This window comes from Nannospalax galili, unplaced genomic scaffold, assembly GCF_000622305.1.
Source record: "Nannospalax galili isolate Female #2095 unplaced genomic scaffold, S.galili_v1.0 scaffold1016, whole genome shotgun sequence".
Classification (NCBI taxonomy): domain Eukaryota; kingdom Metazoa; phylum Chordata; class Mammalia; order Rodentia; family Spalacidae; genus Nannospalax; species Nannospalax galili.
In genome coordinates, this window is record NW_008337919.1 from 1,039,982 (window position 1) to 1,067,908 (window position 27,927).

The window sequence follows — 27,927 nt, forward strand, 5'->3', positions numbered from 1 at the left end:
AACAGTATTGGTTCCCCAGGTGTCTGGGGCCCCAAGACTAGGAGTGGCGCAGGGCTCAAACTAGGAGTATAGAACGGCGAGGCGGCGGGATGGAAGGGTGAATGTGGCTTATTAGGGAGTCCCGGCGGGGAGAGCTGCGCTGTAGACTTACCCCAAGAGCAATTTTTATTTATTTTTATTTATGTATATGTGTGGTTGCTTGCTTGAGTTTATGTGCTCCACGTGGAGTACCTACAGAAGTCAGCTGGTGTCAGATCCCCAGAAATTGGAGTTACAAGGCTTGTGAGCCACCTGGTGAAAGTGCTGGGATCTGAACATGGGTCCTCTGAAAGAGCAGTAAGCACTTGTAACCACTGAGCCAGCTCTCCAGCCCCATCTGTAGCCATTTAAACTTTCTTTAAAATGAATGCATTTTGTTTTCTAGATGTGCCCAACAGAGCACGTTTGGGCGACCTGGTTAACTACTTTTTAGATTTATCTTGTCACATTTCAGCAGCAAAGACAATTGGACTGGAAAAATATATCTTACTTTCTAATCAATATTTCAGTGGTAGGAACTAAGCAAATATGATGACTTAAAAAAGTATAAAAAGAACTTTATGAGTGTAGTTCTTTATTTGTGTCATCGAAGAAAAGATTCTGATGGAAGAAAATGCTATTTTCTGAAATAAATGATTATTAGCTTTTCTTTCTTTTCAGAAATATTTATTCTATAATCCATAATTTTCTTTATTAAATTTTCTCACACTTAGCTCCAGTACATACTTAAACAATTTCATATTACTAAGAATGGATACAACAGATAATGATGAAAATTAAGAAAACTGTAAAGTCCTTCCTGCTGTGCATTGTTGAGGGAAATGGGTTGGAAGATGGGGGGGGGTGTGGAAGAGTCTTGAGAGAGGACACATGGTTACAGGAGGGGATGGATGAAGAGGCTCTCTCAGTCCCGTCTCAGTTTTCTATGTCTTCCATTCTATTTCTAGGAATGGAAACATGCAAACTACGTTTCTCAAACACCCGTGTCAGCTGGCTTTTGGTTCGGTTAGAAACTGGGATGAAGTAAGACTTACAGTTCTGCTTTCTGTTGTCCCTCCTGCAACAACGGGTGTGGGGTGGGGGGTACAGGGAGGATAAAGGACAGTAGCAGAAGGCTGGAGAAGATGACTTGGTTGGTAAAGTGTTTACTGCATAAGCACAAGACCTGAATTCAGATTCCCAGCATTCATGTGAAAACCTGGGAATGTTGGTGAGTACCTGTAATTCCAGTGCAAGAACACAGAGACAGGGATTTCTGAAGCTTGTTGGCCATCTGGGCTAACCAACTAGCAGGCTTCAGGATTTAGTGAAAGATCCTGTTTCAAAACATAATATGGAGAATGTTTGAGGAAGACACATTACTTTGACATCTGGCCTCCATGAACATACACACACACATCTAAGAGTACACATCAAGTGAGTAATTTAAAAGAAAGACAGGGTAACAAAGAGTGAAAATGATCAAAGTGGGTTATATGTGTCACAATGCAGTGTCATAATGACATCCATTTCTTGGTAAAAATAATATATACTAATATAATTAAAGTGCAATGAATTTCTAGAGCTACTGATCTTATGAATAAATGTAACTTCTTTAATTCTAAAACATGGAGATGTTATAAAAAATTCTCTTTTAATTTTTTAACCTGAAAGCTTAAAAGGTGAGTGTCATACTCATCAAATTTCTGAATATTAGTGATAAACATGATTGTAGAAAATTTCAATAAAACTATATAATAAATGAAGTTTATTTTATTGACCGAAGCATTTAAAAAGCAGAAAGACTTTGAAGAGTAAAATCATGAAAAATCACATAGTAATGAAAAAAACAAACAAGCGCTGGTAGAGAAGACAGACAGAGAAACCACACAAGAGATCACCTTCCATATCATCTTCAGAGAGAAATCATACAAGATCACCTTCTGTGTTATCTCGGTTACTACAGATCTCTTGTGCCTGACAAGCTTTCACAGGTCTCACTCAGTGTTCTGAGCAAACTTTCAGGATTCTAGTTGTTACTAATTTGCAGCTTTGAATTTTCTAATTCAAAAAAGGATAAATAATGTTCTTGAAGTCACACATTCATTAGGGCTGTGATTCAAATGCAGGTCTGCTAAGGCACTGGAGAGTGGCCCAGTGGTTAAGAGCATTGGCTGCTCTTGCTGAGGTCATGGGTTTGGTTCCCAGAACCTGCATCGTGGCTAACAACACTCCGTAACTCCAGTTCCAGGGGATATGATGCCCTCTTCTGACCTCCATGGGCACTGTACAGCATGGTGCCCTTACATACATGCAGGCAATACACTTATCCACCAAAAAATAAAAATAAATGTTTTAAAGCATGTCTTCCAAATAGTAGAGCATTTTGTTCTCCCTCTGTATGCATTGCCTGGACATATTTAAGTTCATCCCAAACCTGTACAGAAAATCAATCTCTATGAAATTTTATCAACCAGAATGTTTGTACTCCTTTCTAATCATTTCAGTAGCAGTTTCTAAACCCTTCAGAGCAATTTGAGACTTGCCCTTTCTTTTAAACAAACAAGCTAATACAAATGATAATGTGCTATAATAATGGGTCTCTTTTGTAGAATGGCAGTCACTAATTCTTGTTTTCTTCCTAGGTAAATTCTGATTATATAATTAGATCATTAGTAATCTAGTTTAAATAGTCTGCCATGAGTGTTTCAATGAGCCAGAATCAAGTTCAAGTTCTTTTATTATAAGCTCTCATACCACTATATTTATTTCTTCATAGTATTATTTATGCTCCTAATTATGAATTTATTTGTGCGATTTTTCTTTTTGTATTTCATCTAGATCCTAGTTATACTTTTGTATGTTTTTATCTAACATTGAGTTCTCGCTTCTCACTACAATGCCCCGTAGCTAACGGCCCTCAATAAATATTTGTGGGTTGGGTATGTGGTTAGGCAGACAGATCAACAGAGAGATGAGGGAAAGGAATACACAAATGAATAAGCTGTTTTAGACTGTTTTCATTGACGAATGCTTCATAAATGAGCTAGAATTTATCTAGATTTTTGAAAAGGAAAGTTAATATCTCAGTGTACAATGTTGAAAACATACAACCTTATTACAATTTTTGGTCATTAAGTGGAACCAAGAAGATATAGTCTAAATTATGCTTTGCAGCTTTCTTTTTTAATACGTATGGGAGATGGTATATTCAGCACTGCAGCTAATTACAAGGAGAAAAGAAAATCATTTCTAAATGAGCCATATCCTACTTTCACTCTGGTTTCTTTTAGAATAATAGACATTTGAACATATACATCCTTGCATATGTCATTCTTCATAAGGTATGACTTTTAGGAAAAGATAAAGCCATATATGTACCTTTCGCATACCTGAATAAGGTGTTAGATATACAAAAAGCGAGTAGTCACACCTACCTAGTTATAGAGCTAAGGGGAACGTTTGTTTCATTGTTTTGTCCTAATATCTGAAAAGAAAACTCAGCTGAATAGCTACCTCACTTGCTCACACACAGGACTAACTGTGATCTCTGACTTTCCGTGTGCCAAATTCAGAACTACATCCCCCGCTTTGTAGATGCCTCAGCTTCCACTGTGCAGAGTTTTCTTCTGATTACACCAAGGAGATCATACAGCTCTATTGGTCTATTTGGCTTCTGCATCTCTTCATTTTTCTTTTTTTAAATTTTCTCTCCACCCTCCTTGCACTTCTTCAGAACCCTCTTAAGCTCCTGCTCTAAGCTTTAACTGGGCACTCTAATAAATTAATGAGTGGTAATTGGTCAGCTATTGTTTTCTCATCTTTTGGTTTTAAATGCCATGTCAGGCTTTCCTGGCATAGATACTTCACAGTATTTTCCTGGATCTTCTTCTGGAACAAAGAGGCCCAAATTGCTTCTGGCGCCTTCCTGTGCCAGCACAGAATGACCCTTTTGTCACTAGCTGTTCTTCATTCAAATGATCGCTCCATTGTTCTTACTGCAATGCAAAGCCTCTCGCTCTCCCTCCCCCTCATTAAGAATGTTCCTCTACTCTTGGCTATGTTTCCTCTTATCAGATAATTGAGTTAAAGTGGATATGGTCTAGACAAATCCTGACAAATGAAACAAGATAACTTAAGATGTGCTTTAAGAAATAATGACCAGGAAAGGACATACTGTACACCACTCCATTCCTGTCTTCATTACTGAGCTCCAGTCACTCAAGAACTATATGCATTAAGACATTTGTCTAATCTGCTCTTAAGGAGATGTTTGTCTAGCATTTGGAAAAATCAGCTTCATTTCTAGAAGCAGACAGAAAAATGACCAGTTGAAATACTATTGAGAAGATCAAAAGAACTAAACAACCAGGTGCTCTTAGGAAGACTTGGCTTTGAAAAACGCAAACCAACCAACAAAATGTAAAAATATTAGGTAATTTTATAGACACGAGAAAGGCAGCAAGGTGTGTTGAAAATTATCTGGAAGAGGCCTGGGGGTCTGGTCCTGGTTGTTTGTTAATTCTCTGTGAAACCCCAGGGAGACCACAAAAACTTTCTGGGCTTCTTGTTCTCATTTTCAAAATGGGACCATTGCATCTAGATAGCTTGTGAGGCATTTTTTTTTTTCAGTCTGAAGATGACAGGGAATATTGTCACCTGCAGATGTTTAATAAACTATTCCGAGTGAGACACTCCCATTGGAATAGCTGGGCTCAAACGCTGCCTCTGTTTTTTCATTCACTCTAAGAAGATATTTGGTCTAACTTTAATTTTCCTAAGTGTCAATTATCTCATCTGTAAAATTGGGATTACAACAGCATTTTAGAGGCAGGGATGTTGGTAAATGAAGAAAGATAATTCATGCTAAGCCTAATTATGGTTCCAAGGGAGATGATGTCCTCTTTTGACCTCCACAAGCATTGTACGACATGCATGCACTTGCACACATGCAAGCAATACACTTATATACATAAAATAATAAATAAAATTTAAAAAAATAAATGCCCAGGGAGAAAAGCCAAACAAGCCAAACATACCTTTGTATTTATTTGTTTGACAAGTTTCAGATATCCTAACATTTTAAAAGATTACATATTAATATATGAAACTTATTTTTCCTTTTAAATTCTAGCTATTTCTTACAATTAATATGGCATTCTTTTTTTAAATATTTTATTATTTTTATTTTATGAGTTTGAGTGTATTGCCCACATGATGTGAGTGCACCCATGTCATGTAATGCCGTGGAGGTCAGAAGAGGGCTTTGGGTTTGTAGCAGCCATGAGGGTGCTGGGAATCAAACCCAGGTCCTCTGCAAGAGCAGTCCATGCTCTTAACCACTGAGCCATCTCTCCAGCCCCTAATATGGTATTCTTATATAGATGGAAGCTTGGGAAATGGGCATGAGGCAACAGCTAAACTCTACCCTTCACTGAGATTCAGCCTCATGCCTTTGACAGGCTCTGGGGAGTTCATCTCACACCCACATAGTCATAGACCTGTTGATAAAAAGAATTTAGAGCTCATGTACCAAAGGATACCCAACTTCAATAGTTTTCTGTCTCAACTATTCAGTTAAGTCAATCTGTGATTCCAAAGGGAAACCCTATCAGGGCCACAGAGCTGTAGCTTCACAGCAACAATGGAAGCCCATAGCTGTAGCCACACCTTCATTAGGCTTCATTGCATTTGGCAAGTACCATCTCCTCTGTTTCCTTTTGTTTGCACTTCTGTCACTTGCTTAATTCTTATCTCTATTGGGAGAATCTTGGCATACAAATCTGTAGGAGCTGAATTTAGGTCGAAAACTTCAGGTTTTAGTAAAATGTTGGCAAATACTGTTTATCTCAATACAGGCATGTGATTTATGAAATTAAATTTCTCTTCTCTCAATGCTGCAATCTTCTTTTCTGTACTCTACTTTAACTTGGAAATTCTTGGCTTGCAAAGTCATGTTTTATTTACTTATTCGCTATTTTTAAATTTTTTTAAGTATTTTATTTATTATTTTTATTTTATGCATGTGTTTTGTCTGCATGTATGTAAGTGTACCCATATCATGCAATGCCCACAGAGCCCAGAAGAGGGGTTTGGATCCCCTAAGATTGAAGTTACAGATGACTATTAGCCACCATGTGAGTGCTAGGAACTAAACTTAGGTCCTCTGCAAGAGCTGTTAGTGCTCTTAATCACTGAGCCATCTTTCCAACCCTATTTTTTTCCCTTTAAATTTTAAATCAATGTCATTCTGCCTCCAGCACTAGATTTTGACATGAAGAATAACAAATTTAAATTTTTTTGTGTATTTTTATTGAATTTTTGTGTATTTCATATATAACATCATAGTTATCTTTATACCCCCTTCCCATAGCTTCCCTACTGGATTTCATGTACTCTGACACTTATGTTAAGGCCTATTAAGTCAAGTTAGTGTCCCAGACATCCTCAGTACAAGTTCATCCACTGGGGTCTAGTCAGTCTACCTAGAGTCACTCCCTTAAAGAAGAGCAGCTCTGGGCTGGAGAGATGGCTCAGTGGTTAAAAATACTAATTGCTCCTGCAGAAGACCTGGTTTCATATCTCAGCACCCACATGGCAGCTAACAACTGTCTATAACTCCAGTTACAGGGGATCCAACAGCCTCTTCTGTCATCTGCGGACATTGTATAACATGGGTGCACTTACTTATATGCAGGCATAACAGTCATACACATAAAATAAAAATAATTAAAAAATATATATATATATATAAAGAAGAGCGGCTCTTCCTCACCCAGCATTAATCAGCTGCCTAATAATTCTCCAGCCAAGGTGATTTTTTATATGTATGAATATTTTGCATATATGAATACAAGTGCACCCATGTGTGTGATGTCCATGGAAGTCAGAAGAGGACTTCAGATCCCCTGGAACCAGTGTTATGAAGAGTCGTTAGCCACCATATGAATGCTGGTAACTAAACTCAGATCCTCTGCAAGAGTGGCCAGTGCACTTAACTGCTGAGCTATCTCTCCAGTCCCAAGAGTAACAAAACTGCTAGGTTAAAATCCAGTCTTTTGAATCTGCTATGTAAAGGCTCATATCTGACCTTTGCCTTGTCTCCTTCTTGCCCCTCACCCTTCACATGCTGTTTGCAGCAGCAGTGACCCTCTTCCCTTTGGGTTTTGGAACATCCCCAGTGTGCAGGGCCCTCACATGCTCACCTTTCTTCATAGAACCTTCCTTCAGCCTCTGTCAGGTCATCTGCTTGTCCTTTGGCTCTCCATTGACACGCCACTTTCCACAGGGAAACTCTCCTAGCCCAGGCCTGGCTTTGGTCTCTCATTATACTTCACAGTTCTTTATTAGACCATTATCATGACCCTTTAATTGTTTCAGTATGGGAATGCCTTTGCAATTTGTAAGCCCTTTGAGTCCTGAGAGAGTATCTGTTCCCCTACCTTTCACAACTATTGAATCCCCATTACTCTCTAAAGACTTTAAACATTTGCTGGATATTTGTTACATGACTAAAGTTCATTCATCCAATTTAGTCGTTAAAGTCATTTGCTATATTCATGGCTTTGATGTCCTATAACTTCGTGTATAACCACCACAAACATACAAAGTGCTCTTCATTCAAGATACATTTATGACTGAGATATATTTCATTCAAGACATATCTTCCTATCTTTCAGAAAAATATAAATAAATAATCACTCACATTATGTGGGAAAGTTCTGAAATCCCTGACATGGTTCTTTTAAAAATCAAATTTGTACTATTAAACATTGGCCTTTTTAAGTCTAGCTAAATATAGCCACTCTAAGAAAGTTTTTGAGGGTCTGGATAGATAGCTCCGTGGTTAAGAATACTGTTCTTGCAGAGGTCTTGGGTTCAAATCTCAGCGCCCACATGGCAGCTAACAATTGTCCAGTAACTCCAGTTCCAGGCGATCCAGCAGTCTCTTCTGTCTTCTGTCCTCTGCGGACATTGCTCGACTTGGGTGCACTTATCTACATGCAGGCAATACACACATACACATAAAATAAAAATAATGAAAATGAAAGTTTTTGAATAGATTGTAAATTAAAGTGTTGAATTCAGTGAAATAAGTGGCACAACCATGCTGCATGCATCTGCAGCTAGCAAACAAGTCTCTAGCCGGATACCCCTCTGGATTCCCATCACATTGCTTGTGTTTCAGAGCTCTTCACTCAAAGGCAGGAAAAAGCAGGAAAGATAGTTTTCCAAATAAAAAACTTCCTTGCTTCGGGGACTTGTTTGAGTCAGGCCCTGGTGTTGAAGACACATACACAGTGGATATCATATTTTTTAAGCTTATGTTTTGACACTGAAACGTTTTGAACTGTCTGTTTCTTTAAGTTATTAGCAAGTAATCAATGCAATGAGAACTTTCCTTTCATTTCTGAATCTTTTATCCCAAGTAATTCCGTCCATAATTTTGAGTGACCACCCGGTATTGATTCTCAGTCTACTGTTTGGACCAAACTGTTTTTTAAATATTTTATTTATTATTTTTATTTTATGTGTATGAGTGTATTGCCTGCATGTATGTGAGTGCACCCATGTTGTGCAATGCCACAGAGGTCAGAAGAGGGCTTCAGTCCCCTGGAAATGGAGTTAAGAATGGTTCGTAGCTGCCCTGTGGGTGCTGGGAATTGAACCCAGGTCCTCTGCAAGAGCAGTCAGTGCTCTTAACTGCTGAGCCATCTCTCCAGCCTCAACAGCTAGAAATAAAAGGTAAGTGATGACACTCTGGGTCAAATGATTCAGAAAGACTTTGGAGGAGGAGCGCTCCCATTTAAATGTCTAACTCCCCTGTGGAATGGGTAATACCCAAGGGAGCCAGGAGTAAAGGAAAACTCATTGAGAATCACTCCACTGACAGTTGGAAGATGCTTCAATAGAGCCTCAGAAGAGAAGGGAGCAAATGTACAATGCCTCAAGAGTGCAGAATAAGGTAAGCACTAAAATGTGGATGCTAAACTTGAGCCCAAATTTAAAAATCTACTACTTACGTCTGTTCAGGTGCTATAACAAAACCTCAGAACTGATGCCTAAAACAGCAGTCATTTACTTCTCACAGTCCTAGGGGCTGAGAAGTTCAGTATCAAAGTGCTAGTATGTTCTACTCACAGTGAATATTCTCTATTTCCTAATGTCCTCACATAGTAGGGGGAGGGGACAAACTTTTTTCTTCTTCCTCATTCTCTCTCTCTCTCACACACACACACACCTCCCACTCCTCCCCTTTGTCTTCCCATTTTCTTTCTTACCCGGGATTGAACACAAGGCTCACATATAACAGGCAGACACTACGCCACTGAGCCAAGTCACCAGCCCTCTGGTCTCTTCTTGTAAAGACACCAATTCCATTAGGAAGACCCATTCTCATAACCACATCTAAACATAATCACCTCTCAAAGGGCACAGCTCCAAATACCATGGTGTGGGTGATACAGTTTCAACATAACAATTTTAAGGAGGCACAAACATCTACTTTATAACAATGTGGATAGAAGCAGCATCTCCTGCTTCTTGATTTGTCTTATCTCTTTTCCAAGGAGTACAGTATCTCAACCTTCGCACTGGCCTAAGAGCCTGCTGGTCCCTGGGCTTCTTCTCTAGCCTGAACAGTAACTAGGAGGTTGTAAAGCAAAGCTGTTGATGGAAAACAAGGTTCTCTTGTGGTAGAGATCAACAATAGGTTGAGAAGTAAGGTATAGAGCTGAGGGCAAAGTCAAAAGCCATGCGTTTGTTATTGCTGGATACTGGCTACAAAATAAGTGAAGCTGCTATAAGCCACAGGCTATCAATACATGTTCACATCTTGTGAGTACACAGAAATATCATATCCAGTGTAGTTGATGCTGTTGTCTCCTCTCCCCTACCTAGACATCCTTTTTAATTGTAGGACATTTGATTACTTTTACTAATAATATATGACAACTACAAATTGTTCCCTTCGATACATATACACAATTTTATTACCTTTCTCACGGACAACTTTCGGTTTCGACTTTCCACCAAAAGGAGTAGAAATATCATGTTAAAGAATGCACTGAAGGGCCTGGAGAGATAGTGCAATGGTTAAGAGCAATGACTATTCCTGCAGAGGAACCAGGTTCAGTTCCCAGCCCCACATAACATCTGCGCGTAACTCCAGTACCAGGGGATCCAGCATCCTCTTCTGACAACTGCGGGCATTGCAAGACATAGATGCACTTACATGCATGCAGGCAATACACTCATATGCATAATATAAAAGTAATAAATAAATATTTTTAAAAAAGCGTGCATTGTAGGGGTTGTAGAGATAGGTCAGCAGTCAAGAGAACTGGCTGCTCTTGCAAAGGAGCCAGGTTTGGTTACCAGCACCCCCAAAGGCTGAGCCCAGTAATCCACCTCTACCACTGAGGCCCCACAACTTTCCCTAACAGTGCCACCAGCAGGGGACATCAGAATCAAACCTTAACATTCTCTATTCTTATTAGAGACAGAAAAACAGAAGCAAATGCAAAGACAAACCATTCATCTTATCTGTTAGTAATAAGATTTCCTGAAGACAATATATCTGGGCTTTCTTCAGTAGGTCCCAAAAGACCAAAAACCAAAATGGAGTCACTTAGGCTAAAGTTCCATGCCAACAAGCTGAAACTAAGTTATTCACTTAGCTGTCAGAGAAAGTAGCAGAGAGACGATAATCAGATATCCAAGAGCCTAATTTTAATCTGCTTAAGAAAGTTCCCTCTGCCTTAACTTTCTAGAGGAAAGTAACCTGAGGGAGCCTGGTGTCAACCCATCATCTTTTTTGTATTATTCTGTTTCTTTGTTACTGATAAAAATATTTAATAAACATTCACTGCTGTGTGTTGTACCCAAAGGAGCACTTGTCTAAACCTTTAGATGGATATTTCCAAATTTACTTATTGCTAATCAAATCCAACTAGATACTTCAGTTCATTTTGCTGAAATTTTTTATCTTGACACTTTGGATAATTAGTTATAATGGATAACTTAGAATAAAAAATTTCCTAATATCAGTCATCATTCTTACAGATCATAGTCATTCATTCATATTTCCTAGGCCAAGCTCTTGAGACTCCCTTTGGGTAATCATACCCATTTCTGTTCCTACGAACTTCATCTAAATACTTATGGTTCTCAAACTTAAACCTCCAGTTAAGAAACCCCCTGTTCAAAAATCCAAAAATAGACATATAACCCACAAACTGGATATTTCTATGTACGTATCAGGATCTATTTTGAGCTTGCCCAAAAATATGTCCAAAACTATTTTTTGTCCCTAAGGCAACTATTGTAAATTCATAGAGTCTTTCTAACCCTCTTTCTGTTTTCTCTGTCTCCATGAGGCTATCAGACATCAACATTTAGTTTCCTATTCATACTTGCACCTGGAAGCATCTGTGCCCCACACTCCGAATAGTGAATTATAAGCAAGCAGCCTTTGATAGAGATCTTTCCCTTATTCCTCTTCTTGGCAGGAGCACAATAACAAAGCATAGAAATTCAGCAACATGTGACCACAGGGAAGCATTAAGGAGACTACAAGGAAACACTGAAGATGGAGAGAGGAAACACCTTACAGAAAGAGCCTGGATGCTTCCGTGTAGCGTCATCGAGCTGATGACTTCACAGAGAGGGTATACTAACCACTGAATGCCTAGCTGTTATATGCAATAAGTGAAATTACTATGTCTAAGCCAATGCAATCTGGTTCTCTGTTATTGGCAGTGTATCTCATTTCTGGTTGATCCAGTCTCCTACCCTGCTTCCTCTTTAAGTCTGCCCCATTTTAGCAGTCCTTTACAATTGTTCCTGTTGCTCTAGCCATAGACAAGGTGGTTCTTCTAGATTCTTCTCTTTATCTTCGAATTTTACCACTCTTACACAAAACATACATATTGAGTCCATCTGGAAATCCCATGCTCAAGAACAAAGAAGGAGGGCTGGAGAGATGGCTCAGTGGCTAAAAGCACTGGCTGTTCTTGCAGAGGACCCAGGTTTGAATCCCAACACCCACATGGCAACTAACAACCATCTGTAACTCCAGTTCCAGGGCATCAGACGCCCTCTTCTGACCTCTGTGGACATCGCACTACATGAGCGAGCTTACATACATACAGGTAGTACACTCATACACATAAGAAATAAATAGAAATAACAAAGAACAGGGAAGCATTATCAATATCTTTATTTGCCCTTCAGCTGCTCCAGTCTAAGTTAACTATAAAACCTTTTAAATTATCCTCTGTATTTCATTTTGCTTCTTTTTAGTCATTATTCAACTCAATAGCTTTTCCAAAACCACAAATGCTATCATGCCATACTTCTGCTTAAAGCCCTTTACTAATACAGATGTGCCTAGAATAAATCATAGTCACACATATAAGAGAGTCAAAGCCACATGCCAAGAAGTCACACGGTCTATTGCATGCCTTCAGCAGTACATGGTGGCTCATTAACTCTCCCTTTCTTGGGATGTTCCAGTCACAATTACTTCCTTTAAATTCAGAGAGCGCCATAAATTCCTTCATGTCTCAGGCTTTTTTGACATTCTTGTCTATTCTTACCCCTCTTTACATCATATTTACATGATAGCTCTCTTTCACCATAAGCTCTCATCTTAAGTGTGACTTAAGAGACTTTCTTTGATCATTTTATTAAACTTAAAACCCTCTTTTCCACTCTACCAACATTGCTCTCAAAAATAGAGAATCCTTTCTTTCTTTCTTTCTTTCTTTCTTTCTTTCTTTCTTTAAAAAAACTTTCTTTCTTTCTTTCTCTCTGTCTTTCTTTAAAGCCTTCACTACCAACTTTACTTGTATCACCCTGGATCTAGTTGGGGGAAAGAAACCTTGTTAGCTTGTTTCAACAGAAAGAATTTACATAATTGAATAGGTACTGGTAGAGAAAGAAGAAAGAAAGAAAGAAAGAAAGAAAGAAAGAAAGAAAGAAAGAAAGAAAGAAAGCTGAGGATGGGCACAAGTTACCACAGAAATAGTAACTACAGGAAGATATTTACAAACCTTAGAACTAGTATCTCAGAATGTCAGAATCCCGCAGGGCTGGGATCCAGAACTCCGAATGACACTTGTCTCTTGATGGTACCCATGGAACCTAGAGGATCTGAGAGCTGATTTTCAGAGTTGAAGGGAGGGTGTTGCCTGGCTGGTGTGGGTGTCTCTGACAGAATGTAAGGAGTCTAAAACTAGAAACTACAATCAGGGATGCTGGAGTCAATCACATGGTAGGGGTTCCTGTTGCAGATAATTCCTTTTGTCTCCTCTTCCTCTCCAAACTTACTGGCAACAAAGCCTAAGGAGCCACCTGAAAAAAATTAAGATAGTTTTCTAGGTCCCCACCCGGTCAAGCAATTCAGGAAGCTTGTGTTTAGAGTTTAGATATCCAGTTTCATAATGAACATGATATTCTTTTATTGTCTTTTCTTTCCCACTAGGCAGTATGTGTTCAGGACTTTTGTTTCTTTTTTTTTTTTTTAACACTTGCAACAAGCCCTCTTTCCATCCTCTAATTGCCTGACACACTACACTAACAAGTACATGCATCATAATAAGTAGTTACAAGGCATTCAATAAATATTCCTTAGATGAAAAATGAGTGAATTTATTTGATTTTTTTTCTCAAAACTACATAGCAAAATGTAGAATTCAATTTTCACCAATTAACCAGACGTTTAGTTACTTATATGATGTCTTTGGGACTAAAAGTATGAGTATGAACCATCTCCTTTCTACATAGCTGGTGATTTAAGATATTCTCATATTACATTAAGTAATAAAATGCATAGCAAATATTCATGCATTCAAATGCTCAAAGAATTAAATAGGCAGCAAGAATATTGGAAACAGAAATAGTAAATGTAGATTTGAAATGATTCAGAGGACTAGTGGAAGAAATTATGAGCTGAGGAAGGCTTGAGAAGGTAGACACTGCCATGGAGGGGCAGTGTTGGCAGCTTTTGAGATGACTCTGATAAAAGCAAGAAGTGAGGGCTTCTTGGATGAAATCACTGGAAAAGTAAGTTGTAAGAAACTTAAAAGTCATTAATGCTGAAGTGAGGGTTATAGACACTATGTCTTTTGAAAACAGGATATTAAAAAGGGTTCAACAGAGAAGTGATGAATATTTTCTGAAGGTAATACCTGTAACTTCAAAGCCATTGATTGGGTATAAATCAGAGCAAAAGAATAGGCTGCAGATGTAGCCCAGTGGTAGAGCCCTTGCCTGGAATGTAAAAGGCACGTGAAAGGTTAGCACTCCCACACAGCAAAACAAGGACAATCTTCTAGGAGACTGTGCTAGTAAGCTCAAGTCTGAAAAAGGCGATAAAGGTACAGATAAAGAAAAGCTGTACCGGGAAGTATTTAGAAGAAAGAATCAATATTATATAGCATAGATATAATGCAAGGCAGGCAAGGAGAAGTTTCTAGGATTTGTTGGCAGTGATCAACTTAGAGAGGATTTACAAGGATGAAGATAGAAGAAAGACCTTTGAATTTCATCAGAACTTGATCAGTAATGACATCAGTCCAGTAAAATGCCCAGCAGTGAATCTCAGTGCTTTGAAAGCTAATAGGAATCTGGAAGAATATATATATCTTCATCTTGAGTAGCTGCGGAGGAGTTGGGATTCTGGACATTGTAGTAGAGAGAGGATCCTTGATTTCTGTAGACACACTCCTCCAGATTAGACAGCTGAGTGTTTTCATACAGCTGAGTGTTTCCATACAGTGCATTGTCAGCTGGACCATGGACTCTGGGAGGCCCTGCTTCCACATTTTCATAGTTGTCGTGCATCTGAGTTCCCTCGGCTGTAGACTTGTGGCCTTTGGTTTCCACTGAGGTCTTAGGACTTGAGCTAGTAACATAAGAACTCAAGCAGAGGGTTTTTGTGTAGTCTTTTCTTCTGCTGCTTCTCCTTTGCAAAAACTTGGGCAAGGTGAATCTTGTGGTGTCACGATGTTTCCAGTGCCAAACACATCCAAATCCACAGACCACCAAGAGTGCAAGAAGGAAAACACCCACAGCGATGCCCAGTGAGGTGCTTCCACAGCTTTTCAACATTTCAGCACAATCAGCGTTGTTCAGTGGCTGGGTGCTATGGCCAATTAATTCGCAGGCGCAGACAGATGTAATTCCTTGCAGCCTACTATGTTTCAAAAATGAGTTTGGAAGCTCTTTCAGGCATTTCTTCTTCAGATCTGAAAGGACATTATGTGGTAAAGTTCTAATGCAACTAAAGGTAAGATTGAGTAAAGTTAATTTCTGAAGATGGCTGTTTTTGTGTGGGTTGCTGTTTACTTTACAACCATTAATGTACAACTGCACTCTATCAGGGGGATTTGATTCCACTCCACTTCCTTTTCTCTCAGTGGATCACAAACGGAAGCAGGGATGAGTGCAGGACAACAGCAGGGTAGGAAACTCAAGAAAAGGAAGGCTGAATGATTTGTCATCCAGAAACCTAGTATAAATCAAAAACATATTAATTGTATATTTAGTACCTAGCATAATTATAAACCTATCATACCTACCACCATGCAGTCAGTTCTGGATTTTGTTGTAGAGAAAAATGAGCTATTGTGAGGAGAGAGTGAAGACTTCACCCCTGCCCAGATCTGACTGGTTGTATTGCTCAGACTCAACACAGTTTTTGACAATAAGAATAATTTTCCAGTGAAAAGAAATATTCTTCCAGCAGTTAGCAGGAATACTTCCAAACTACCCATGTGTGACCACACCATTGCTTACATCTCCTCTGTGAAACCTTGTTGTCTGCCCCTGTTCAGAGTGGATGGAGGCTATGCCATTTCCCTGGTCACTCCTCCCACTCCCACTGCAGTCCCACAGAGACCAGTCCATTCTCCAACACAGCATAGTACCTTAAATGAAGAGCAATGCATGCTCCTACCTGGTCAAAGAGCAAGCAGGGATCAGCTCTTTCCATCTTTACATTCTGAGAGAAAATAAAGACACCTAGTACAAAAAAGGCATTCAGTCAATGCTTCTTGGAACGAAAGATGACTCCAAACCTCAGTAACTAAGCACTTCACATTCAAGCTATGTCCTTTAAAGGGTGTATAACTTATTCTTAAACCACAAAAAGCGATCTTGAAAGTAAAGCAAAGTATCTTTGCTTTTTATCATAAATCTTCTTACACCCATCAGCAGATAATTTTGATTTAATTAAAGCAATTTTACAGTGTCCTGGTGAAGATTTAATATATCAAGGAGAGAAGCATGAAGTATAGAATCAGACAGAATTTTCTATTGTGATTTTTATCAACAAGGCGTTATTATTACACATTTTCAGGCTAGACCTAGGAACAGTTACAGCCAATATTTTAAAATATTTTTATTGATTCAAGAATTCCATGCAATCTATTTTTAACATACTCCCCCTCCTCACCTCTACTCCTCATGGCCCCAACTTCATGTCCCCTATTATTATCTGTCTTTCTTTTTAAGGCCCACAGAGTGTAATCTGTGTTTCCCAAATGCTCTCAGATGAGGATCCATCCCCTGGAGTCTGATCAACTTACCAGGGGTCCCACCAGAAAGGAAAACTGACTCTCTCTCTCTCAGCATCTATCAATTGCCAATAGATCCTCGGCTACAGCTGGGACTTCCTGCCTACCTAGAGCCAATATTTTAAATAGTGCTTGTAGCATTTTTGTCATACTCTATTAAAGGTCATCATGAGTCATATTTGATGAACTTATTTTGAGTCAGCTCCAAACACTTGAATGTGGATTATCTCACTTAATCCTACAGCTGTCATTTGTGGGTACTATTGTTATCCTCATTTTATAGATAATAAAATGGAGGCTTATAGATCACTAACTTTCCTAACAAGTAAGAAGTGACTGAATCAGAAGTCAAATAAAACTTTCCCCCAATACTTTCCTTATCTGTAAATGACTGCCATCACTATATTTATAACTTAACTAACTCTGATCTGAGAACCATATCTTATTTACCTCTGCATTGCCAGCACCAGCACCAGCCATGAGAGAGCTAATGTAATACATTATGTATCTGTTAATAAATGGAATCATTTGCTTAGAATAGCAATAACAACAGAAAGGAGGAAAAACAAAACTCACAAAGTAGAGCCCTGCTTTCAGTGAGTACTCATGTGTAATAATGACTTCATAAATTTCTTCAAGATCAGATTATATCACTGTGCAAATGTTCAATCTGGCATTTCATATAACCAAATAGAATGGGGCATACAGTTTACTTATAAACTCTGATAAAAATGTAGGGACAAACAACATTCCCAACTTAGATAACTCTTAATTTCTTTGGAACTCTGGGGAGTAGATTGGGGCTGAGAACAGTATGATCTGGTCACCATATGAGTTTTATGGTCTGAGCCAGATGGGGTGGCTCAAGGCTCTCTGATACTAGTACTAGGGAGGCTGAGGCCAGCTAGGCCCTGTCTAAAACAAACAAACAAACCAAACCAAAACCCACCCTCCAAAAAAACAGTAACAACAAATATTTACAGATCATGGTCTACAGCAGGAGTGGGAAGGAACAAATATGAACACGATACAATGATTATATATGTATAACAATGTCATAGTGAAATGTATTTTGTACACTGACTTGAAAGTTAATAAAAGAAAAATAAATCAGTCCACAGAGCTCCACCGTTACAAGGTCAGACAGGATGTAATGGTCAAGGACAAATGCTTAATCAAATGACTTTCGCAAGTAGGGCCTCATTTCCTTTCTGGACCGATGAGAATAGATCTTAATATTTTTGCATCATACATAATTATATATGCACTTGCCAGAATGTTTGAAATACATTTAAAGGAAAATTTCAAATCTTGAGTGGAATGAATTCATGTTTAGGGAGGTAGTAAGCCTGCAGCAGAATGGGAGTCGGTTTTCTGCATGGCCGACAGTTGTCCCTTAGGCAGCTGAAGATAAGAGAGCAAGCTTCCCTCTCAAGTTCTAAAAGGAGAATTTATTTTTATCATTTATATTTTTCCTTATAGAGCAGACATTCCAGTACATTTCTAAAATAAAAATCGTGGACAAAGAATTCATTGAGGTAAAGTTGGGAAGACTTACAGCCAAAGAAATATATCCTTTCCCTTCCTTCAAACTAACTTTATAGGAAAACCTTAGGAGATAATAGCTTAACATTTAAATGAGGTTCACCTTGCCCAACCTGAAAGAAGGCTGCTTTAACTTTGGAAAACGGAGGCTTCAGCAAATTACCTAATAATTCCTCATTTTTCTTAAAATCACAGATTGTTTATAAAGTGAAAATTGACTTCCAATTCTGACTTTCTATCTAGAAACAAAACAAACACATGCAGTAGGCCCTTAGCTTGCAGGAGCTCATGCCTATGTAAAGAAACATCAACTACACCCTCAGCTTATAAATTGTTTACTAGGACTACATAAGGCAATTGTCCTAAAACCTGTATTTGACATGATAAAACCTGTATTTGACATGTTAAAATATCACTAATTAATCAAAAATGAATTCAGTTCTTACCGGTTTTTATTTCCCAGACGCTTTAAATCAGGTTCTCACTCACATCAAAACTCGAGTGCTAGGCTACCTCTGTCATGGGTTCATCAAAACCGCTTTGGCTGGGAACTGTTCCTCTTTTTACTCTGGTCAGTCACTTCCTTCTTCACCTCCTCCTTTCAGATTATTTAATTCTTGCAAAGTTTCCTGGCTCTTGAGGAAGTTCTTATCAGATACTCCAGAATTAAGATAAATGGCACAAGTTTTTAAGATGATAGTCTCGCCTTTCATCTTTTACAGGTAAAACATTTTCAACTGTGCTGTAAATTGGTGCAAAAAACCTAGATGGTTTTTCTGTTTCGAGCAATATTTTCAGTGGCCAGTTTAGAATCAATCAAGAACATAATTTAGTTTTCCTTAAAGAGCTTATAAAAACTGATACAACATAGGCCTTGGCTCTCTTTGCTTGTTTTTGTGATTGCTAGAACCAAGCTCATTTAAATGTTAAGTCTTCAATGGCCCCCAACTTGAATCCATACTTGTTGACTAATGTTATTATTTTTTACATTCATTAAATAAGTTTCCCAAAGCTTGTTCTGAGGTACTCTACACTAGAATATGCTAGTATGTTTCATCAGACAAATTTGTATTCTGTTAGGAGATTCGCAGTTAAACCAGGACCATTACAGAATAGCAGCAGTCCTGTAGGAAGCAAACAAAAGAAAGCCTGCAAGAAAGAAAAACTGCTAAACTCGGCTAGTAACAGTACTCTATCTGTTGCTAGCACTATTTAAAACCTTTAGTGTAATACTCAGGAAGTCCTGACAATAGCCTTACAGGAGGAACACTGTTGTTAGTCCTAGTTTATAGGAAAAAGCAAGCACAGTGAAAACACCTTTCCCCAGTGCCATTGTCCCAGCACCCGTGTGCTGAACCACTAACTTAATACCGTGCCAGACTGAATAACGTGTTTCCAGGCAGAATCTTCATTTAATATCGTCTCTCAGAGCTGGCTTCCTGGAATACTAAAATGGGAGATAATGAATTAGACAGATTATAGAGAAAGTAAATTAAATCGATGATCTGGAAATAGTCATGAAAGTACTGCCTTTCAGATTGCACCAGAACTTTTTCAACTAAGCAGAATTAACTTTGTATAAAATGGTTTAAAAGGAGAGGGATGCTGGGAATACAGCTCAGTGATAGAGTGTTTGCCTAGCACATGCACAGGTCTACATGCAATTTCCAGCATTGGGAAGCAAAATAAGATGAAGTTCCTGAATTACCAGTGTGACACTGGACAAACAGCACGCTCAGTACATGTTGAGCATTGACACTACATTGAGCTGAGCCACAGGATGCAACAGTGAATCTGCTCCCTGGAACAGCTGAAGACCAAAAAAAGAAAAAGATGCTGGAGCCACAGATCATTCCCCACCAAGGTTCAATCTAAGAAAGACATGGTTGCAAAGAATGGCAGGTCACAGGAAAAGAGGCATCCAGCTCAGGGTGGTCAAGAAATGGAGGTATAAAGCAAGGTTCAGGTAGAGAGATAATTCAGAAGTTAAGAGCACTTGCTGCTATTGCAGAAGATCCAGATTCAATTCCCACACGGCAGCTAACAAACATATGTAACTCTGGTTCCTATGGAACCAATGCCTATTCTGACTTCTGGGGGTACTGCATTTGAAGGTGTACTTACATGCAGGCAAAACACTCATACACAAAACCTAAAAATAAATAATTAATAAAATTAGCAAAATATCTTTTAATTTTCTTCTTAAAGTTCATTTTTATCCACAATACTTATGCCTAGACTTCTTTTGTTTTCTTGTTCTTTTTCTGCTTCTTCTGCCACCATTCAGTGGTTTTGGTGGTAAAGGGCATAGGATGTAGTTTATTGCCCTCTGGTATGATTTAGACTGGACAATCTATTCAAGTAAACATTTCTTTCCTATTAAGCAATGAATTCTATTTGAAAGTTTGCCAGACCAATAGAATTTTTCTGGATATTCTGTATAGGACTTGAAGACTTCATGTTACTTGCTAAGGGTATCAGAGAAATCTAAATTTTATCATAAACTAGCAGCTAGAAAACTCTCTAATATAGATCACCTTATGAGATTAATCAATAAAACAACCAGATTGTTAACAGAATGAGCCACTGTCTTCTAATCAGTAAGGTTTTAGTATGTGTGTGAAAAAGTTATGAAAACTTTAAAGTGAGGAAATTGCAGCTGAAGGTGAAGAGGGACGGCATGAAGGAAAAGGTCAAAATAAAGCCATTGCTAGTTATGTTAAGGACCCATCCTGTAGCCGCTGGCAAATTCTAGTAGGCAATTCTTGGCTTCTACAGGATAGATTTTAATGGAAGAGATCTCAGATACTTCTTAGTGTGGGAATATATTTCCAAGCCTGGAAGTCTATCAAAATCCTTTATGAAATTTTCAAGTGTAAATTCCTAGGACCTTGGGGTTTCTGGTTCTTTGGGTCTGCAGTGGGGTCAGCATGTCTTTATTTGAAGACAAGAGCAGCATCCCTATGAGCAGGGGTGAAGGGGGTGATATGTTTTGCCAACTGTGAAGGGAAAGTTGCTTTAAAAATTATTTTATGCTCCTCTGTACTATTTGATATTGTTTCTGTTACTATGGACCATCTTTGTAGTAAAAGTAGAGCTTCCCAAAGATAATTTTGCATTGCAGCCAGATTTAGTAATTATTGATGCAAACATCCTCTGTGTGAGGTACACCACTTGCTTAGATATGCTCCACGCCTTCCAGCTTAGCAAGTGGAAACATGTGACTCCGCACATGCAGGCCATGCAGATCCAGACGGCCAACTGCATCTATTTGTGGATGGACATTTATCTAGCCTTCCATTCTCCACCGTGACATTACAAGGCACAGCGTTAAAGGAGTCGAAGTATTACTAGATTCTTCTCCAGACTGGCTGTACCATTCCACATCTCTGGTAATAGGAGAATTTCTTTCAGGTATATTGGCAAATAAAGCTTTGAATTGTTGAATGTGGGTATTCATTCAACAATTCAAGTCCTAGGAATATATAAGAGGCCTCCTTTTTCTCTTCCTTTCCAGTAAGAACACTTCAAAATATTTGCACATCTGGCAAGTGAAAGCTTCAGTACTATTTGGTTTGATTTTCACTCCTGTGAAGTTGAGCATTTTAGTTGTCCTTAACCTTTCTCCTCCAGGGTAAGGTATGCTGTGGAAACGAAGCCAAGTGTTGTCTTTTCATCCTTCAATTATGTTTTCAGAACCCAATTTGGCACTCTTTGACTTTTGTAAGGGAATTTTAATTTATTAAAGCATTTTAGCTTCTGGGAATAGTATAGAAGTCTAGCCTCAATATAAACATTCAGTCATAGGAAATTAGGGGAAAGGACAATTAAGTTCAAAAGACTGTAAAGAATGAGTTTCAAGAGATGTTTATCCACCAGTGCACAAGTGAAAGCCATGAAGTCTGCCACACCAATCACTTTTCAGACCTAGAATTATGTGCAGTATTGTGGTTCATTTGGCAATTTATGAAGTCTAAACTATGGTCCAGATCTGAAAAAGGATTCAGTAAAAGAAAACCAAAGTAAATGACCCAAGAATTCCACTCCTAGGTATATGGCATACAGGAACACGTGTCATTTCTCTTTATAACAGTTTTAGCCATAATGTCTAAAACCTAGAGTGATAGCTTGTATGCCTGTGAACATCAAAAATGGATGAATAAATCATAGCAAATTCATTAAAAGGAACAATACATAGAAATAAAATGAACAAACTACTAATATCCATGGCATCACTGATGAATATCATAGTGTGGAGCTAAGGAAGCTGTGTATGAAAGCAATGCGTACTGTGTGATTGCATTTATGTGAGATCAAAATCATACGCAATTGTCTATGAGCATATGATAACTGAAGTCCGAAGAGTAGAAATTGCTATAGACTTGGAAGTACATGCTACAGACCACTCAGATCCTAGAGGTGTTGTGGATTATGATCTTCATGATGGTTATAAGATACATCTCTAGGTGACTCTTCATTAAACTGTATGTTGAAGATTGTGGACTTTATACATAAGGTACATAATTATTTCTTAAAGAAAATTATGATAGAAATGAATAGGAAATATATTTTTAATATAAAACCCACTTTATTGTAGTAAACTTAGAAATAAAAACTTCATGCATCTAGATTAACATAACCACTGAACACTTGCCCCATCCCAAACTCTATACCTGAACAGACCTCTGTGTAGTTAGAATGGCCATTTTGAAGTGGTGGAGCTTCCCTCAGGCTTTTACACTTTCACTAGCACGTACATTTTTTAAAACTTTTATTTATTATTTTTATTTTATAGGTATGTGTGTATTGCCTGCATATAAGTAAGTGCACCTGTGTCATGCAATGCCCGTGGAGGTCAGAAGAGGCTGTCAGATCCCCTGGGACTGGAGTTACAGATAGTTGCTAGCTGCCGTGCTGGTACTGGGATTCTAACCTGGGTCTTCTGCAAGAACAACCAGTGTTCTAAACCGCTGAGCCATCTCTCCAGCCCCTAGCAATTACATTTTTATGCATTTATCCACCACAAAAAAGAAAAAAGAACAAGGCCAAATTAAAACTAGGAAAACAATTAGTTTTATATTCTTCGTCATGACTCATGTTCTCATCTGCATTCAGTCCTTCCTTATCACCTAGTAGTGCCGTCTCTGCTTCTCCTTTCTAAATGTTGTACTATACCCACATGGATTATTGTTTGTACATGTACATGTATACATGGGACCCATATACGAAGGAGAACATTTGTTTATTTTTGTTTCTGATATTAAGTGACCTTTCTTAATATTATACATCTAAGTCTATCTGTTTTCCTGCAGATGTTGTGATTTCACTTTTCTTTAGAATTGAATAATGGAATATTATTATAATAATGTATTATTATTCAGTATGACAGAAAATTTTGACAAGCATGAAAATTATGACAATTTGTACTTTCAAAATTTAATCTTATTATTGTGGTTATTATTTTGACAAGTTGATCTAGCTGCTTGTACAGTAGAATACTTTGATAAGTTGTGGACTTTGAGCTAGGTGGGTTCTATGTTTATCTGGAGCTTCCCAATTCTAGAGGTTGGCAAGGCTGGGGTGGGGAAGATGGAGTCACTGATGCTTTCAACCTCAGCTCAAATGGGGTCTGTATTTGAGAATTATGAATATAAGGGGGTTACATTATGAATATAGGCCCCCATTAATACAGGGAGATTTCCTCCAGGTTTGTGTTCCCAAACAATTGTTTACAAACTAAAACCATGGAGGCATAAAGTAATTTAACCTAAAAAATATCTGGCATCTTAGATAAAAAACATAGCTCTGAATCTTGCTTTGTTCAGCACAAGAAAACAAATGCATAGTGCGATCTCTGAAGTTTCTTCAAATATCACTAAATTCAAATGAACTATAGAAAAACGGCATGCACAAGAAGATATTTGAAACTGAGTTTAATTTTTACTTATACTTCCTTTTAGTTCAACTCCCTTTCTTTATCGTAAGTCTTTCCTAACTGCTAGTCAGATCAGATAACAGGGCTTGGGGCTTGCTTCAAACAGTTAAACAACACTCCCTCTTCTTCCCTCATTCTTCCCTCTTCTAAATAATAATTGAACATTGAAAAGTTGAGTGGCCATTGAATATGAACAAAGATCCTTTTTACTCCTTCACAAATAAAGTTATACACTGCAAAGTTTAGCATTTCTAGAGCACATACCATTTATCTTAGACTGTTTCTAGAGTCAGAGGCACTGTACAGTTTCATCAGATTTTTGCATTCATCTGATGAACTAGGATTAACAATAGCCTCCAAAGTAGACACTATTGAGTTCTGCCGATTTCTTCAGGAAGTGTTGGGAATAATATAATTTTTAATAACAGGTCATATTTTGAAATTACACCCAGAAGTCAGGCTAGATTTGGAAATCCCTGCTTTCACGGCAACCTTGCTCTCATAGACATTGTCAATCACACCTACTACTTCAAAGTTGGTGGGGAGTTAGCTTCTCCAAAAAGAAGAGGACTGTGGGTCTGTGCCCTGAGTGCCTGTGACTTCACTTACACACTGATTCTGAGTAAAAAATTCAGGGAGGTACAGAGCAGTAACTGGTTTCGATCCACACTTTTTTTTTTTTTAACAGATACAAGTGATATCTAGAGTAAGACTAGTTCTGCAGAGCAGTAGAAGGCAAAGAAAACAACAAAACTAACACAGAGTATGTATTTCTAAGGATCTGGTAATCATAACACATTTTCCTTCCTCACTGGGAAGCATGCTTCCAGAGCTGGTTTATCCTCACATGAATGTTGGTGAATATTTGCTCAGAACCCAAGGGCACTAGAGAGGAACTGACAAGATTATGGTCCTAGTTAAGCCAGAGGTTCTCCTGATAAACCTGCTGCTGCTCTTCTATGCACACCATCATCTTCTCTTTAGCTCTATCAGGAAGAGACTAAGCTAAGGTCACACTGTCCCTTCTTAATAGACATGTCTTTCACCATGATATATCCTCCTGGCTAATTTATTAGAATCTGAGATCTGTCTTCTCAGTGTCCTCAAACTGTTGCCCCTTCTCTGGTGTTACCCACGTTGGGATAGTCATTCAATCAGAAGTACCTTGGTTTTTTGTTTGTAAAATGGCTCTGAGGAGGACAGTGGTCCTTAATTCCAAGTGTCCATTAGGGTCTCTCAAGGAATTTTTAGCAATGTGGATGTTATGGCTCTAGCCACAGAAATCAAAGTCCTTGAGGGTAGCCTCAAATTTTAGTGCTTAAAAATATTCCCTCGGTCATTTAGAAGTCTTCAGTAAGCCCGGGTCTTTCTCAGGCTTTTTATGGGCAAATGTTCCACTACTGTATCATCTTGAGTAAACCACTTGACTGTTTTCTTCTCTATAAAAGAGGAACTTGAAAGTGTTGCCAAGGAAAACAATCCACAGTGGTCAGAGTTCATCAGAGAAACACATACTACCCCAAATCTCCAGAATTTTTAGACTGGTTATAATGGCACTAGTAATTCACATTTTTAAAGCACTTGCCAAACAATCTCAAACCATTTACACAAGTTTTTAAATCTCCATAATAAGTGTGAGTGTATCATTCACTGACTGGAGATGAGAAGACAGAGGCACAGTCAGGCTAAGTTAGCCACCAAAGATGAGACGGCTTGTGTTAGAGCTAGAAGTCAAGCATGGGCCATGAGACATGACTAGAGAGCCTTTGCTTTTAACCTCTGCAGGGCTATGTCCTCTTGTGTGCGTCCATTTCTGTGACAATGTCCCACTGTAAAATTTGCTTTATTTTAATGATGTGCAATTAAATTTTCATCAATTTAAAAATATTTGACCCAAGCTAAAGACAGTAGGCCTAACTTTAGAACATTGGTAGATTAGACAGCTGTAGCAGAGCTTTTGTCCGGGTTTTAGTGAAATCTGAGGGGGCCCAGTATATAAGGAGATAGAAAATGGAGAAACTGAGTTACAAGATCATGAAGCCCAGAAATAAAATCTTCTGTGCAGTTCACAGACAGGGTGCAGTATGCTCAAAGTGGGGCTAGTGTTTTTAATCCTTGTGACTACTGTGGAGAATTGTGGAAATGACCTTTATGCTTGCCTCTAACTGGACACAATTGGCTGCTTCAACTGAGGATGCCCGCTAGGATAATAATGGCTATTGCGTATGCAAAGACATGCTCTGCTCGCCACACCACACCATCTTTTGCCTGAGAAAGTACATGGCCTCTTGCTGGTCTTTCCACACCACCCCATTATACCACAATATTTATCCTTAATGCTGAGTCACAAATTATTACCTAGTTCACATCTCTCCCCTGATTAAGATCTTCCCATAAATGCCTCTAGTTTAGTAGTGAAACCACAGCCCCTATCACAGAGTATAAAGAACTCCAAGATCTGGCCTCTGTCTCCTGCTTTTCATTCCTTCTGCCTCTTTAGTCACGAGAGACTCCAGGAGCACCTGCTGCTCTGCTCTTCCCCCCCCCCCCGTTCATTCCTTCCAGAGGCCCAGCACCAGCTTTTGTCTTTTTCATAATGTATTCCTAGATCCCCTCATGCATCCTTCCTGTCATTCTGCCTTCCTCATCAGTATTCCCACCCCAGGAGAACTTTCTTGACCAAGTCATTATGAAGTACAGCCCTACCTATATCACCCCAACACATACAGTCATGCACTCTCTTCTAACACCGTCACTCATTCTCAACTCCGGACATGCAGACTCTCCTCCCTGGTCACACTTGGTTACTTCCTACCACCCCTTTGCATGCTGACACTTTCTTGCTAGCTTGTTCTGATGTCTTAAGAGTATGGAATACTCTCTAGTCCATTGGTATTTGGGGTTTATACTTTTAACCCCTTGTGAACTTGGTGCTAACTTCCTGAGGATAAGGACCATGCCTTTACTCTCCAATGCTTCATCTTTCTGCAGCCTGTTATTTTACATAGAAGGGGCTCAATAAGGGACAGGTCAGAGCAAATGAATAAAAGAAAGGATTATTCTAGGAAAGGAAATTTCGAGTGAAAGTAAATGGTTTCTTGGTACCAAATATAAATGCATATAAAATAATATATGACATATTTGTGTATATACACAAATATTTTCACACATGCAGGTAAAAGAGAAAAATTCTAGGTAATAATAAGAAAATAAGTATCAGCAGCCAGGCATGATGGTGCACACCTTTAATCCCAGCACTTGGGAGGCAGAGGCAGGCAGATCTTTGTGAGTCTGAGGCCAGCCTGGTCTACATAGTGAGTTCCAGGACAGCTGGGGCTACAAGGAGACCCTGTCTCAAAAAGACAAAAAAAAAAAAAAGAAAGAAAAAAGAAAATAACTATCAGCATATCAGCACCTTAGATAAAGAAATTAAGGCTAGCCATTATTTTAGAATGCTGCTGCTGTTCTACCACATGGCATTTACCAGCCTTCTATTTCTAGAGTAACTGCATCTAGGTTTTTTAGATAATCATTTTTGTTTTATAGACTATAGTTCTAAACCTAAGTTTGTGTGCGCATGTGTAAGTCGTGTGGAAAACTGGAGAACAAGTGCAGAGTTTGCTAGTGTAGAGGTGGTGGGAGCCTCCCCTTAGATGCAGCTTTTAGGAGAAGAGAAGCTGCCCTGGGACACAGGATGTGGCAGGCTGGATCAGCTTGTTGAGAGCTCACAGTGCCTTCTTATGGGGTGCCAGTGTCAGGGAGACCTTCTAGAAAATACCATAAGAGACACAGCTCCTTATGCAGTTGGCTGAGTTTACTTTGCATCTTTTACTTGTAAGCATGGCCTTT

General features: G+C 38.7%; 1 protein-coding gene across 1 annotated transcript; it reads right to left on the bottom strand.

The window, feature by feature from the left end:
• Positions 1-14,637: 14,637 nt before the first annotated feature.
• Gapt (GRB2 binding adaptor protein, transmembrane) lies at positions 14,638-15,132 on the bottom strand. Its single transcript, XM_008832829.1, has one exon. The coding sequence runs from the start codon at positions 15,130-15,132 to the stop codon at positions 14,638-14,640; it is 495 nt and encodes a 164-aa protein (XP_008831051.1).
• Positions 15,133-27,927: the final 12,795 nt, after the last annotated feature.